The following is a 15,295-nucleotide window of genomic DNA, read 5'->3' as shown; positions in this document are numbered from 1 at the left end:
CTATTTCAAATTTTCAGCAGCCGTAGTATTTTTCTTGAGTTGGAAACTGCGCTTCAGGCACCACAAATTAAAAGTTGTAAAGGAATTGTACCAGGAAGAACATAGTAAATGTGTGAGTAAACAGTGAGAGAGTTCTGAAGAAATCTCGTATTGGAATTGAAACATCAACTTTGTTCCTCTCTCCACATATGTTACCAGACCGGCTGAGTTTTTCCAGCACTTCCTGTTTTTATTTTAGAGCAAGAACAGAGATTAGAGTATGTGGCCCAAATAAGCATCTTTTAGACAAATGCATAGAGTATAAGGAACAAATTGAATGAATTGCAGGCCTAATTCAACTTGGATAGTATGACGTGGTATCCATTACCAAGAATTGACTGCAAAATAGTTAGGGCTAGGAGCTAAGTATACCAGGTTATAAGGTCTATAGGAAAATGGTAGTGGGGATGAGTAGCCTTATTTAAGTATTAAATCACGTTGGCGAAAAGAGAGACTATAACGAAGATTAAGTAGGTAGTGGAGACTTTGGGGACCGAATTAAGAAATTCGGCGGATTTAAATCTCTAGCTGGAGTTTTGCATAGGTCCCTTGGTAGTAGCTGTGAGGCAGAAATTTGCAGAAATTAGACTTGCATGTAACAATATTATTGAGTTTGGAAGGGAGTTCATACAAATGCTTCAATAAAAACATTTTAAAAGGAAAAGTGTTTGGAAGGGAGAAACATGAAGCAACAGGGGTGAGGTATTGGGGGTGATAGAATGGAGTAGGGTGTAGTGGAGGGCATTGTTCCTTCGGAATGCTCGGGAGGTGAAGGGAAGATGTATTTGGTGGTGGCATCATGCTTTATTTGGTGGAAATGGTTGAGGATAACTCTTTCAATGCGGAAGCTTGTGGCATGGAAAGTGAGGACAAGGGGAACTCTATTGTGGTTCTGGGAGGGAGGGGTAGGGGTGAAAGCAGAAGTGTGGATAATGGTAGAGAGGGCTCTGTATCTGTTGTCAGGATATTGCTGTTGTCTCCAATTAATGATAGTCTGACGAATGGCTGAAAAGTTTCAGCTGATCAGCAAGAGTCAACATGGATTTCAAAAAGTTAGATCATGCCTGACAGATAGCATTGATTTTTTTTTGAAGTAGTAATTAAAATAGTAGAGAGAGGGATGTCTGGATGTTATTTATGTTGACTTCCAGGAGGTCTTTGATAAAGTCCCTCATAAGACACCCTTTGGCAAAGGTGAGGTTTATTCACTTGAAGGCACATTATTAACTTGGCTTGGCAATTAGTTGAGTGGAAGGAGACACAGGAGATGTCTTGTGATGCAGTGGGTAGCGACCCTGCCTTTGAGCAGGTTCGAGTCCCACCCCAGGACGTGTTAGCTAAGAAAGTTGTGTCTATAACATTATCAAACAGATTGAGTGTGGCAACCTGCAAATCCTTCAAAACAAACCAATAATTGATTGTAAGAACGGGAGGGACTCCTGGTCAGCCACATGTGATGTGGAGTGCCATCCCTCAAGCTGTAAACTCCTGGTGACAGACTAGCAAACTAAGACTAGCAGACTAGCTATGGAAAGGGATGAAAGTCTTCCTTAGTGCACGACTAGGTTATAGAACAGAATAGAAGAAGAAAAGAAGGAGACACAGGGTAGGGTACTCTTATTGGCAAACTGTGACTAGTGGTTGTGGTAGTATGCATTAGGGGTCATGTGGAACTGTGAAGCCGTGATGCTATTGGCTGACAGATCCCGGGTCCTGGTTGGCTGTTGATCCCTAGCTCCGCCCTGAAGGCGGAGTATAAGAACCTGGGCTTCTCCCCGCAGCTCCAGTCTGTTGCTGAACTGCGGGGAACAAGTCACGCTTAATAAAGCCTCATCGACTTCATCTCTATTCGTCTCTCTCGTAAGTCATTGCGCGCTACAATTTATTAAGCATGCTTAAAGGACTATGGAGCTCAGGATCGCCCCGGAATGCCTGCGGATCAGCCCCCAGGCAGTGAACGCGGCAGCAGTTTTTAAACACTGGCAGACTTGTTTCGAAGGCTACCTCCGAACGGCCCCCGGCCGGATCACACAAGATCAGATACTACAGGTCCTGCACTCAAAGGTGAGCCCGGAAATTTACCCTCTCATAGAAGACGCAGAGGATTTCCCGACGGCGCTCGCAGCACTAAAGAGCGTCTACGTTCACCCAGTGAACCAGGTCTACGCACACTACCAACTCGCAACGAGACGGCAAAGTCCCGGAGAATCGCTAGAGGAGTTCTACGCCGCGCTGCTAATTTTGGGACGGGGCTGCGGATGCCCGCTGGTAAACGCGACTGAACACACGGACATGTTAATTCGCGATGCGTTTGTGGCAGGTATGAACTCTCCCCAAATCCGCCAAAGACTTTTAGAAAAAGAGTCGCTAGGACTCTCAGAGGCACGGGCCATCGCAGCTTCCCTAGATGTGTCCTCGCAAAACGCCCGCGCCTACGGCCCCGACCGCGTGGCAGCCCCTTGGGCTCCGTGGACCCCCGTCGCGACAAACCCCCCCCCCTCCCTCACAGGCTTGCGCGGTTAAGACGCCAGATCATCCCGGGGGGGGCCCGCTGCTATTTCTGCGGGCAGGCGAAACACCCCCGGCAGCGCTGCCCGGCCCGCGCAGCGACTTGCAAGAGCTGCGGGAAAAAGGGCCATTTCGCGGCTGTGTGCCGGTCCCGGGGGGTCGCCGCTGTCCCCGGAGAAGAAAGAGTCCAGCGCATCCCAAACGCTCCCCAACCCCCCCAGCGCCCCAGGTGCGACCCGCGGGTGCCGCCATTTTGGGTCCCGACCACCACGAGGGGAGGATGGGCGCCGCCATCTTGTGACCCCCCAGCCATGTGCGATGCATGAGGGCGGCCATTTTGTCCACCCCCGACCACGTGCGATCCGTGGGGGCGGCCATTTTGTCCAGCCCCGGCCGCGTGCGATTCATGGATGCCGCCATCTTGGATGACAACAAAGGACCCCAGCATCGACGGCTCCACGGGGTCCGAAGAAGACGCTGAGACACTACAACCACATCTGGCCTCGGTGACGCTGGATCAAGCACGGCCCCGGATGCTCCAGACGACGACAACAACGGTGCTGATCAACGGACACAAGACACCATGCCTGATCGACTCTGGGAGCACCGAAAGCTTCATCCACCCCGACACGGTAAGACGATGTTTTCTGACCATCCGTCCCAGTACGCAAAAGATTTCCCTAGCTGCAGGATCCCACTCCGTAGAGATCAAAGGGTTCTGCATAGTGACCCTAACGGTGCAAGGAAGGGAGTTTAAAAACTACAGGCTCTACGTCCTTCCCCAACTCTGCGCGCCCACATTACTGGGATTAGATTTCCAGTGCAACCTGCAGAACCTAACGTTTCAATTCGGCGGCCCAATACCCCCACTCACTATCTGCGGGCTCGCAACCCTCAGAGTTGAACCGCGATCCTTGTTTGCAAACCTCACCCCGGATTGCAAACCCGTCGCCACTAGGAGCAGACGGTACAGCGCCCAGGACCGGACATTTATCCGGTCCGAAGTCCAGCGGTTGCTGAAGGAAGGCATAATCCAGGCCAGCAATAGTCCCTGGAGAGCACAGGTGGTAGTAGTAAAGACCGGGGAGAAGCAAAGGATGGTCATAGACTATAGCCAGACCATCAACAGGTACACACAGCTAGATGCGTACCCTCCCCCCGCATATCCGACTTGGTAAATCGGATTGCCCAATATAAGGTCTTCTCCACCGTGGACCTCAAGTCCGCCTATCACCAGCTCCCCATCCGCCCAAGTGACCGCAAGTACACAGCCTTCGAGGCAGATGGGCGACTATACCACTTCCTAAGGGTCCCATTTGGCGTCACAAACGGGGTCTCGGTCTTCCAACGGGAGATGGACCGAATGGTTGATCAACACGGGTTACAGGCCACGTTCCCGTATCTCGACAACGTAACCATCTGCGGCCATGATCAGCAGGACCACGACGCCAACCTCCAAAAATTCCTCCAGACCGCAAACACCTTGAACCTCACATACAACGAGGACAAGTGCGTGTTTAGCACAAACCGGCTGGCCATCCTGGGATACGCAGTGCGCAATGGGATAATAGGCCCCGACACCGAACGCATGCGCCCCCTTATGGAATTTCCCCTTCCCCACTGCTCCAAAGCCCTGAAACGATGCCTGGGGTTTTTTTCATATTACGCCCAGTGGGTCCCCCAGTATGCAGACAAGGCCCGCCCACTAATACAGACCACTACCTTCCCCCTGTCGACAGAGGCTCGCCAGGCCTTCAGCCGCATCAAAGCGGATATCGCAAAGGCCATGATGCGCACCATCGACGAGTCCCAACCCTTCCAGGTCGAGAGCGACGCCTCCGATGTAGCTCTAGCGGCCACCCTTAACCAAGCGGGCAGACCCGTGGCCTTCTTCTCCCGAACCCTCCACGCCTCAGAAATCCGCCACTCCTCAGTGGAAAAGGAAGCCCAAGCCATAGTGGAAGCTGTGCGACATTGGAGGCATTACCTGGCCGGCAAGAGATTCACTCTCCTCACTGACCAACGGTCGGTAGCTTTCATGTTCGATAATGCACAGCGGGGCAAAATAAAAAATGACAAGATCTTAAGGTGGAGGATCGAGCTCTCCACCTTCAACTACGAGATCTTGTACCGTCCCGGAAAGCTGAACAAGCCGTCCGATGCCCTATGGCACATGTGCCAACGCACAAATAGACCGTCTCCAAACCCTCCACGAGGACCTCTGCCACCCGGGGGTCACTCGGTTCTACCATTTTATAAAGTCCCGCAACCTCCCCTACTCCGTGGAGGAGGTCTGTACTGTCACCAGGAACTGCCACGTCTGCGCTGAGTGCAAACCGCATTTTTTCAGGCCAGATAGAGCGCACCTGATCAAGGCTTCCCGCCCCTTTGACCGCCTCAGTCTGGATTTCAAAGGGCCACTCCCCTCCACCGATCGAAACACATACTTCCTGAACGTGGTGGACGAGTACTCCCGTTTCCCTTTCGCCATCCCCTGCCCCGACATGACAGCGGCCACAGTTATTAAAGCCCTTAGCACTATATTCACACTGTTCGGTTACCCCGCATAGATCCATAGCGACAGGGGGTCCTCCTTCATGAGTGACGAGCTGCGCCAGTTCCTGCTCAGCAAGGGCATAGCCTCGAGCAGGACAACCAGCTACAACCCCCGGGGGAATGGGCAAGTAGAGAGGGAGAACGGCACGGTCTGGAAGACCGTCCTACTGGCCCTACGGTCCAGGGATCTCCCAGTTTCACGGTGGCAGGAGGTCCTCCCGGACGCTCTCCACGCCATCCGGTCGCTGCTGTGTACCACCACTAACCAAACACCTCATGAGCGCCTCCTTGTCTTCCCCAAGAAGTCTTCCTCCGGAACGTCGCTGCCGACCTGGCTGGCGGCCCCAGGACCCATCTTGCTCCGGAAACATGTGCGGGCGCACAAGTCGGACCCGTTGGTCGAAAGGGTTCATCTCCTCCACGCGAACCCGCAGTGGCGTACCCCGACGGCCGACAGGACACGGTCTCCCTGCGAGACCTGGCGCCCGCCGGCAACACGCACACCCCCCCGAGAACGATCACCCCCTCCCTGCCACCGGCGCACCCCGCGACCGCCCCCTTCCCGGGAGGATCGGTCTTCCTCCCATGTCCGACCAGAAGTGAAACAGAAGCAGACACCGAAAAGCTCCCGGAGACGACAACGCGGGAACAAGCACCTGCACCACCACCGGGGCTGAGGCGATCGACAAGGAAGACCAGACCGCCCGCTCGACTCGTGGTATCGGTGTAACACAAGAATGTTGTGGACTTTAACGAGAATGTTCTTTTCCTCTTACGAATATTGTAAATAGTTCACAAACCCTGTACATAGCCCAATGTAGGGCAAAGTGTAGAGCATTGAAAGGACATGCCAAAAATTTTCTCCTCCCAGGACCAGCCTTGTAAACCCCTACCACCATGCGAAGCACCACCCCGCCGGGTTCATTTTTAACAAGGGGTGAATGTGGTAGTATGCATTAGGGGTCATGTGGGACTGTGAAGCCGTGATGCTATTGGCTGACAGATCCCGGGTCCTGGTTGGCTGTTGATCCCTAGCTCCGCCCTGAAGGCGGAGTATAAGAACCTGGGCTTCTCCCCGCAGCTCCAGTCTGTTGCTGAACTGCGGGGAACAAGTCACGCTTAATAAAGCCTCATCGACTTCATCTCTATTCGTCTCTCTCGTAAGTCATTGTGCGCTACAGTGGTGTGCTGTAAGGAACAACGTGGATGATGGGATAGGAAGTCGCACATCCAAATGTGCTGATGATGCAGAGATTTGCAGTATTGTAAGCAATATCGATGGATTTGTAAAATCAGAGAGCTGTAGATATATTAAGTGAATGGACGTAACTGTGATGATGGATTTCAGTGTATGAAAATGAGAGGTCATCTGCTTTAGACCTAAAAAGGATAGAACAGGGTACTTTCTAATTGGTGAAAAAGTGAAATGATAGAGCAAACCATAAAAGCAAATAGAATTCTGGCCATTACATCTTGAGAAATAGAATACAAGATAGCAGAAATCATGCTTTAGCTATACAAAGCTTTAGTTAGAACACACCTTGAATACTATGAGCGGTTCTGGGCACCAGGCCTTGGAGGGATTGCAGCACAGAGTTACTAGAATAATATCTGGACTTAAAAGGTTAAGCTAAAAGGAGGTATTAAATGAATTGTGGTTGTATTCCATGGAATTTAGAAGCTTAGGGGTGATTTGATTATTGTTTTCAAGATATTAAGGGGAACAAATAGGATAGACAAATATGTTTGCATTCTATGAGGCTAGGCATAGAGGAAATGAAAAATGAAAATGAAAATCGCTTATTGTCACAAGTAGGCTTCAATGAAGTTACTGTGAAAAGCCCCTAGTCGCCACATTCCGGCGCCTGTTCGGGGAGGCTGGTATGGGAATTGAACCGTGCTGCTGGCCTGCTTGGTCTGCTTTAAAAGCCAGCGATTTAGCCTAGTGTGCTAAAGCAACCACCAGGCCACAGTCAAATAATGAGGAGCAGACCTTTCATGTATGAAATTAGAAAACTTCTTCATGCAAATGGCAGGAGAAATTTGAAACACTTTCCTGCAAATAACAGTTAATGGTTAATCAATCAATTTTAAGTCTGAGATTGATAGAATTCTATCAACCATAGACATAAAGGGATATAGACAAAGGTGTTTCATCGTAGATTAGCCAAGATCTCACTGAATAGTGGAACAGGCTTGAGGGTCTAAGTGGTCTACTCTTGTTCCTACGTTCACATGTTCCTATTATAGAAAGTTGTGTTTTTTTTCCTGAAACTTGTTTTAACTTTAACGTTCACTAATTAAATTGGCATTCTCTTCATCTGACATAAAGTAATACTCTGGGCATCCTTAGCACATAAAAACTCACAGATAATTATGCAGAACAAAAGTAATTTTAAAACTTTGCATTTAAGTTCCAAGGACTTCAGAACATCGCAAAACTGCAAGGCGTTCTTCCAAGGTGTTGGAAAATCAAACATTAATATCTTACCTAAAGGATCAGCAAGAAGACAAAATCTATTGGAAGATGCCAGAACCTGTTTGGTAAGGAAAATATGCTCTATAGGTACAAACTAGGCATTGATGATACCAGTACTTTGGATGGCATTGCTGAAAAATGACTTAACTCCTCCAATCAATCACAAATTGCCATTATTCGGGATATTACAAGGGATCGTCTTCCATTTCTAACTTTGATGTGGGGATGTCTGCGTTGGACTAGGGTGAGCACAGTAAGAAGTCTTACAACACCAGGTTAAAGTCCAACAGGTTTGTTTCAAATCACTAGCTTTCAGAGCATTGCTCCTTCCTCAAGTGAATGAAGAGATAGGTTCCAGAAACATATATATAGACAAAGTCAAAGATGCAAGACGATACTTTGAATGCGAGCATTTGCAGGTAATTAAGTCTTTACAGATCCAGAGAGGGGGGATTACCCTCTCTCGATATATTTCTGCGATACTGAGTGACTGTTTAAATGGTAAGGGGTCCAAATGAGTACACTGTCACTTTATTATGAGAAAACTTTAATTCATACATACTGAATGACTGTTTAAAGGCTGCAGATTGGATGAGCAGACAAACAAGCCTCTTAGACCATAAGACATAGGAGCAGAATTAGGCCACTAGGCCCATCGAGTCTGCTCCGCCATTCAATCATGGCTGATATTTTCTCATCCCCATTCTCCTGCCTTCTCCCCATAACCCCTGATCCCCTTATTAATTAAGAACCTATCTATCTCTGTCTTTAGACACTCTGACTTGGTCTCCACAGCTTTCTGCGGCAAAGTGTCCCACAGATTCACCACCATCTGGCTGAAGAAATTCCTCCTCATTTCTGTTTTAAAGGATCGTCCCTTTAGTCTGAGATGGTGTCCTCTGGTTCTAGTTTTTCCTACAAGTGGAAACATCCTCTCCATGTCCACTCTATCCAGGACTCACAGTATCCTGTAAGTTTCAATAAGATCCCCCCTCATTCTTCTAAACCCCAACGAGTACAGACCCAGAGTCCTCAAATGTTCCTCATACGACAAGTTCTTCATTCCAGGGATCATTCTTGTGAACCTCCTCTGGACCCTTTCCAAGACCAGCACATCCTTCCTTAGATACGGGGCCCAAAACTGCTCACAATACTCCAAATGAGGTCTGACTAGAGCCTGATACAGCCTCAGAAGTACATCCCTGGTCTTGTATTCTAGCCCTCTTGACATGAATGTTAACATTACATTTGCCTTCTTAACTGCCGACTGAACCAGGAAGGACCCCAAACCTGAGCCCCTCCAGATCTGCACAAGCTCCCTGACCCCATCACCCCTTCCCCCTTGGCACACTGGAGGCGATTGTTGGGAGGGTACTTACCTCCTTGCCACCCTTGGACTGCAAGCTGACAGACCCAGCTACCTCAATACTTGCAGCAAATCACGCTTGCATGACTCCTAACTGTGGGGTCAGTGGGGGTGGGGGGGAGGGGGGGTGGCATCACATGCAGGAGGTGAATCAGACATCCAGCATGTTAATCGCATTCAAATTAATGCTTATTGCTGCTTTGCATTTTCCCGCTAACACATGGCAGGAATCCTGCTAAGGCCGGCGGGGTGATGCGTGCCTAGAAACGGATCCCCATTTTGACCCAATGCGTTATTCTGCAGCCAATCACAAATTCCACTTCTATCGGGCAGTACCAGCGAATCCCAGCCAATATTGCTTCCAGCAAGAAAGAGATCATAAAGACAGTAGTGTAAGACGAGATCCAATCTTTTACTTAATGGAACGACTCTTATTACTACATTCAAGACCTACTGGTCTTGGAGAAGCCATTTCACAGTCTCTCTTTAACTCTATGCATTTGTGTGATTCGATATAAGGATATGCACTGCTCTGTATGGGTGTTTAGTAATAATGTTTTATTAGTAAATAATGAAGTGGATTATCAAACATATTACCGTCTCTAGCTTTTCAAATCTGTTAACACATAAAGGAATTATCCAACAGACAGTAAAACATTTTTTGAGCAAAGTACACATCTTCCGTCATGTTTCTTTTAAAACCTAACAAGAGCCAAACTGTTTAACTATGCTTTAATCTCATTGTGTTGGATGAAGATGGAGAATTGATTTAATATTTGTCTGGGTACTATCTAGAAATGGTGATATCGCATTTGTACAGTCCCTTTGTTCAATTTGGTTTCAGCTAAAATCCTCACCCTTCACTAACCCCTGTGTCCAAAATCCTAAAATCAATAATTCAAAGTTAAAATGTCCGTTGTCTATTCAATTTCTGTGGTACCTTACTAAATTTTATTCCCAGTGTTGACAAAACGTAAATTTTTGCTATTTTCTTAATAATGTTAATGAATTATGGCCTGTTATTTCATGCAAATATTGTGGCTTTCAATGGTAAAAGTTAAGTTGTGTTTATGTGGAAAAAGGACATTCCACTGGTACATTAATAATGCTATTTTGATTCAACTTCAGGGAATTACTGGCAGTCATCTGACAAAGGAGAATGTGGCAGTTTTGGGTGGATTGGTGTGTGACCTTGAGGAATCTGTTATCACTGAATCTGATATCTCAATCTTGGATGCCTTGAAGAATTGTAACTCATATTCCGAGAATCAAAAGAAAGCAATCGAAACGCGACTTAAAAATGGAGCCAAGAACTACCGGTGAGGTTTAGGGGAGTGAACACAGGTCTATGTGGCTGGTGTCATATTGGGCATCAAACCCCATCTGAATAGATACACTGAGCTGGGATTCCAAATGACCCTGATGCAGCATGCTGGTTGTGTCTTGATGAATTCTGTCTATTTCCAGAGTAGAAGAATGTTGGGAGAATTGATGGCGACCCGAGGGTGGATTGGTGCAGGAGCAAGCTGAGGTCATCACTGACTTGCAGTATTTTTTTGGTGTCAGTAACAGCATTCCTGTTGATTCTGGCTTCACAGAAATTTGGCTTTAAGAAAACCTTGTGGTATATCTTTTAGCTGACCATCAGTGGTTGTTTTAAGGGCCATTGGTTAGGCCATTCCAGATCTAGTATAAATTGAATTGAGCTTGTGCGATACACACTCTGTCTATTTGTATATTTAATTTTACAACAATGTCTCAAAATTGATTTAGAGCTTCAATTTATATGGAAAAGTACACTTCCACCTCTTTCATGCATGCAGACCCAAATGGCATCAGGCAGGACTTGGTCATCAGTGGCATAGGATGAGGTGCCCAAACTTGATTTGAAACTCTTGGCTGCCCATTTTTCAGGCACAATTGAAAATTATTTGAATTTATTGCCCTTCATTTTTTAATTATATCCTATTTGACTGAGGAATTCCATTTTCACACTGAATCTTTTCATGTATTATTATGAACTGCAAGATTGGAATATAGGTACCATTAATACTTTCTATGGAGCAATAAGATGTTAAGTGCCTAGTAATAATATGGAGCCACTTCAGGTTTCTCAGTGAATCTTGACAGTCCATGCTAATGCCAATTAGTGGTCAATTTTCACAAAGTTAATGCAAAAGTGACCAGCTGTGGCAATACTGTGGTCATTTAAAATAGGCCTGTACGCTGTTGCAGTTCTGAAGGAGCCATTTTTATTTTAGAACATGGACAAATTCATCTGCAATCCATAGCAATTTGTTCTTTAATTCCAAGCTTCTTGTTTGTCTGCAGCACCCCTAACTTATGGTCGTCATCCACAATACATCATCTTGGACATCTTCCTTTGGCTTTCACCGATACATGGAATCAATTAAATAAGGTATGGTTTATGTGATTGAAAATCAAGTAACACGTTAAATTCATGCATCTATAAAAACCCATTTGCACTTTACTGGATCTTCAGTTAAAGTTTTTCATGTTTTTTTAAATTTAGAGTACCCAATTATTTTTCTCCCAACTAAGGGGCAATTTAGCATGGCCAATCCACCTACTCTGCAAATCTTTAGGTTGTGGGGGTGAGACCCACAGAGACACAGGGAGAATGTGCAAACTCCACATGGCTGGGATCGAACCTGGGTCCTCAGCGGCGTGAGGCAGCAGTGCTAACCACTGCACCACCGTGCTGTTCAACACCAGTTTTTCAGTCATAGCTATTGACCTTTAAACCTCAACATTCTGACAAACCTTTGATGACCCATCCTAATCTCTCCTTTGGTTCAGCATCTGATTCCCTTGTATCTCTGTGAAGGCCTTAGTCATCACTCCACCTCGATGATGCTTTTCAAAGGCTACAGCTATTCACTCAAAGTAAGCTGAAAATAATGTGTGTTCATGTTTTGGGAATATACATTGTCAGTTTTTACAATTGTCTCACAGCGCCGGGGACCTGGGTTCGATTCCAACTGTGGTGACTGTATGCAGTTTTCATTCTCCCCGTTTCTGCATGGATTTCCTCTGAGTGCTCTGGTTTCCTCTCACATTACAAAGATGTGCAGGTTAGGTGAATTGGCCATGACCCCAGCGTAGAGTTACGGGGATAGGGCGGGGTATAGGCCTAGGCTTGCCTGGATGAGTGCAGCTCCAACAACACTCAAGAAGTTTGACACTATTCAGGACAAAGCAGCTCGCTTGATTGCTCCCCTTCCACAAACATACAAAACCTCCACCACCGATGAACAGTGGCAACCATGTGTACCATCTACAAAATACACTGCCGTGACTCACCAAGGTTCCTTAGACAGCACTTTGGAAACCCACGACCACTACCATCTAGAAGGACAAGAGCAGTAGATACCTGGGAATCCCACCACCTAGAGGTTCCCCTCCAAGTCCGGGGCAGCACGGTAGCATTATGGATAGCACAATTACTTCACAGCTCCAGGGTCCCATGTTCGATTCTGGCTTGGGTCACTGTGCGGAGTCTGCACATCCTCCCCGTGTGTGCGTGGATTTCCTCCAGGTGCTCCGGTTTCCTCCCACAGTCCAAAGATGTGCAGGTTAGGTAGATTGGCCATGATAAATTGCCCTCAGTGTCCCAAATTGCCCTTAGTGTTGGGTAGGGTTACTGGGTTATGGGGATAGGGTGGAGGTGTTGACCTTGGGTAGGGTGCTCTTTCCAAGAGCCGGTGCAGACTCGATGGGCCGATTGGCCTCCTTCTGCACTGTAAATTCTATGAAGTCACTCACCACCCTGACTTGGGATTCAGTGTCACTGGGGCAACATCCTGGAGCTCCCTCCCTTACAGCACAGTGGGTGTACCTACATCCCCAGGACTGCAGCAGTTGTTGAAGGCAACTCACTACCACCTTCTCGAGGGCAACTAGGGATGGGAAATAAATTCTGGCCTAACCAGCGACGCCCACATCCCGTGAATGAATTTTTAAAGTAAGTAACTTTGGACATAAGGCAGGCAGCGGATGGTTACGTTGTGCCACTTTCCAAGACATATGTGGTATTTCAGTGCACAAATTTCATTCCAAATGCACATCAAGCTCTAAGTTAGCAGTAACAGACTTTTTACTGTTTGAAGTTGGAACACCTGTGGTTTCTACATTGAGCTGGGCTAGATCTAAAGGCTTTTATGGGGTATGCATTTGTGGGCAAGGGCCACAGTCAGCAATGGGCAGGATGGCATCCCCCGCCTAGCCCCACAAAGATGTTTTTTAAAGGCCTTCTCCCACCTTCCTCTCAGCCTCCACTGCTCACAACTGTAAGCACAGGTCTCAGTTTTTGTATGTAGTTGGTCATGACAGCTTACAACTGTAAACAATTGCTCATTTACTTTTCGCTAGAATTTCCATTGAGGTTTCTGGCAAATTGCATTAATGATTAACCAGTAACTGCCTGTTTATATAGTAACCTTGGAACATTTAAAAACTATTTACATTGTGCTCCATGCAGGATGTCCTTAAAGAAGCTCTCCCAAGATTCATCAAGAAAATAAAGATATTCACACCACCCAATGATCTGTTAGCGTTTACAAATCAAATCGACATTGGGAAAGATTCAGACAACTTAGCAAGTATGTAATCAGGATGTGTACAAGTGTGATTGAAAAAGTAGTGTTACGTTTTTAGAGTATATATGTGTATGTGAAGAAGGTGCTTCCATGCTGGAAATATAAGCCCACGAGTCAACATGACTCTGGCAGAGTACATCATGCATCACGTTTGTTGGGACATTTTCCTTCTGCATCAGGAACAATGGCTGTAAAGAATAAGAATATATTGTGAGGGTGATGGAATATTCTACGTTGAATCTTGACCTCTTAGGGGAGTTGACTATTTCCCAAAGCTACAAAGGTCTCACAAGAGCTGGGTAACTTATGGTCTGGATATGGTAGACAAAGAAAAACTGGTCCCATTATCTGATGGTACAGGGATAAGGAGGACACAGATTTAAGATTTTGGGCAAGAGTTTCTAGGGGAATGTGAGAAAGAGGTTTACACACAATGAGTGGTGTTGACCTAGAACATGAGGTCCACGAGGTTGTGGAAACAAAAACAAAAGGAAATTGGATAGGCACTTGAAGGAAATAAAATTGCAGGACTTTAGGGATGGAGCGGGGAAATGGGACTGATTAGATTGCTCCGCAATGAGCTCAGATCAAATCAGTGTGTTTACTGGCCTCTCCTGTGTCATAAAAGATTCTCTGGCGTGAATTCTCCAGCTGTTAGGATTCTCTGTTCCTGCTGGCAATGCACCCCCGCCCGCAGGTTTACCGGCAGCGTGGGGTGGCTTCAATGAAAAATCCCATTGATATCGGTGGGAGTAGAGAATTCCGCCGCCAGTGGATGTTGCGCACCGAGAAACACGCAGCTGGGGGACTGGAGATTTCCAACGACTGGAGAATCCAGCCACTAACTCTACGTTGAAAATAATCCATTTGTCATATGATGGGCTAGATTCTCAGATCAGCGACACCAAAATCGCATTCTGCAATCGGCTGGAGATCCACTTTTACGCTGGAATCGGGGGCGGTGCTGTTTTTGCGATGCTCCGCCCCCTCATAAACACTGTACTCAAGGAGTATGCCGCATGCCGTTGGGATAGCCTCAGGACATCACCTGAGGCCCTTACCCGATGCTCTGCCCCCGATGGCTCAAGTCTCCGACGGCATGGGGCGTGTGTCCTCACAACTCTCGGGGACCTCACGTGGCGGCTGCGGACTGTGTCCAGCACAGCCACAGTTGGGGGGGGAGCCGTTCCGCTAGCAGGGGGGCCTTCAGCGGGGAATGGGGCAGACTGGTGGAGAGTGGCGAAGGGGGGTTATAAGGGGCAGTTTTTGGCAGGCTGAGTCCTCATGCGGCCACGCCATGCTGTATGACGTGGTTTCCGCAGTCCGCCGCCATGCACATGCGTGGCCACGGACCGGCCATTCTGCGGCCGTATCTGTAGGAAAAGGCTTTACGTGGTGCGGCTGCTAGCCCCCCACCGGGCGGAGGATCGGTGCAGGGGCGGCGGTGACTTTCTAGTCTTAAGACCAGACAGAGCCTGCGGACATAGCCGCAGAATCGGAGAATCCAGCCCGTTATACCTGAACTAAGTAACATTGGACAGATTGACATCAGTGGCATTGTATTGATGGCAAAATTGTCATTGTTTGCTGTCATTATTCTATGTAACTGACAGAACCTTCTGGTGTCCACACATGCGGAATTAAACGCAGGAATCCAGAAGGTGCTGTCAGTGATTCCCTAAGTCTCTCAGAGTTGTGCGGTTGAAGCCTGCACAGGTGGAAATCAAT

The 15,295-nt window shown here is 47.5% G+C and overlaps 1 protein-coding gene across 2 annotated transcripts in view; it reads left to right on the top strand.

The window, feature by feature from the left end:
* Positions 1 to 15,295, top strand: part of LOC140394069 (uncharacterized) — a 405,190-nt gene that overhangs the window by 216,719 nt on the left and 173,176 nt on the right. For both annotated transcript variants that reach the window (XM_072480880.1, XM_072480881.1), the window contains exons 42-45: positions 7,518 to 7,647; positions 10,077 to 10,267; positions 11,280 to 11,367; positions 13,450 to 13,570. In XM_072480880.1, the coding sequence (XP_072336981.1) occupies positions 7,518 to 7,647; positions 10,077 to 10,267; positions 11,280 to 11,367; positions 13,450 to 13,570 (530 nt within the window). The remainder of the gene's footprint in view (positions 1 to 7,517; positions 7,648 to 10,076; positions 10,268 to 11,279; positions 11,368 to 13,449; positions 13,571 to 15,295) is intronic.

Source organism: Scyliorhinus torazame, chromosome 17 (assembly GCF_047496885.1).
Source record: "Scyliorhinus torazame isolate Kashiwa2021f chromosome 17, sScyTor2.1, whole genome shotgun sequence".
In the NCBI taxonomy this organism is placed as follows: Eukaryota; Metazoa; Chordata; class Chondrichthyes; order Carcharhiniformes; family Scyliorhinidae; genus Scyliorhinus; species Scyliorhinus torazame.
This window is presented reverse-complemented; position numbering and strand designations above follow the sequence as displayed.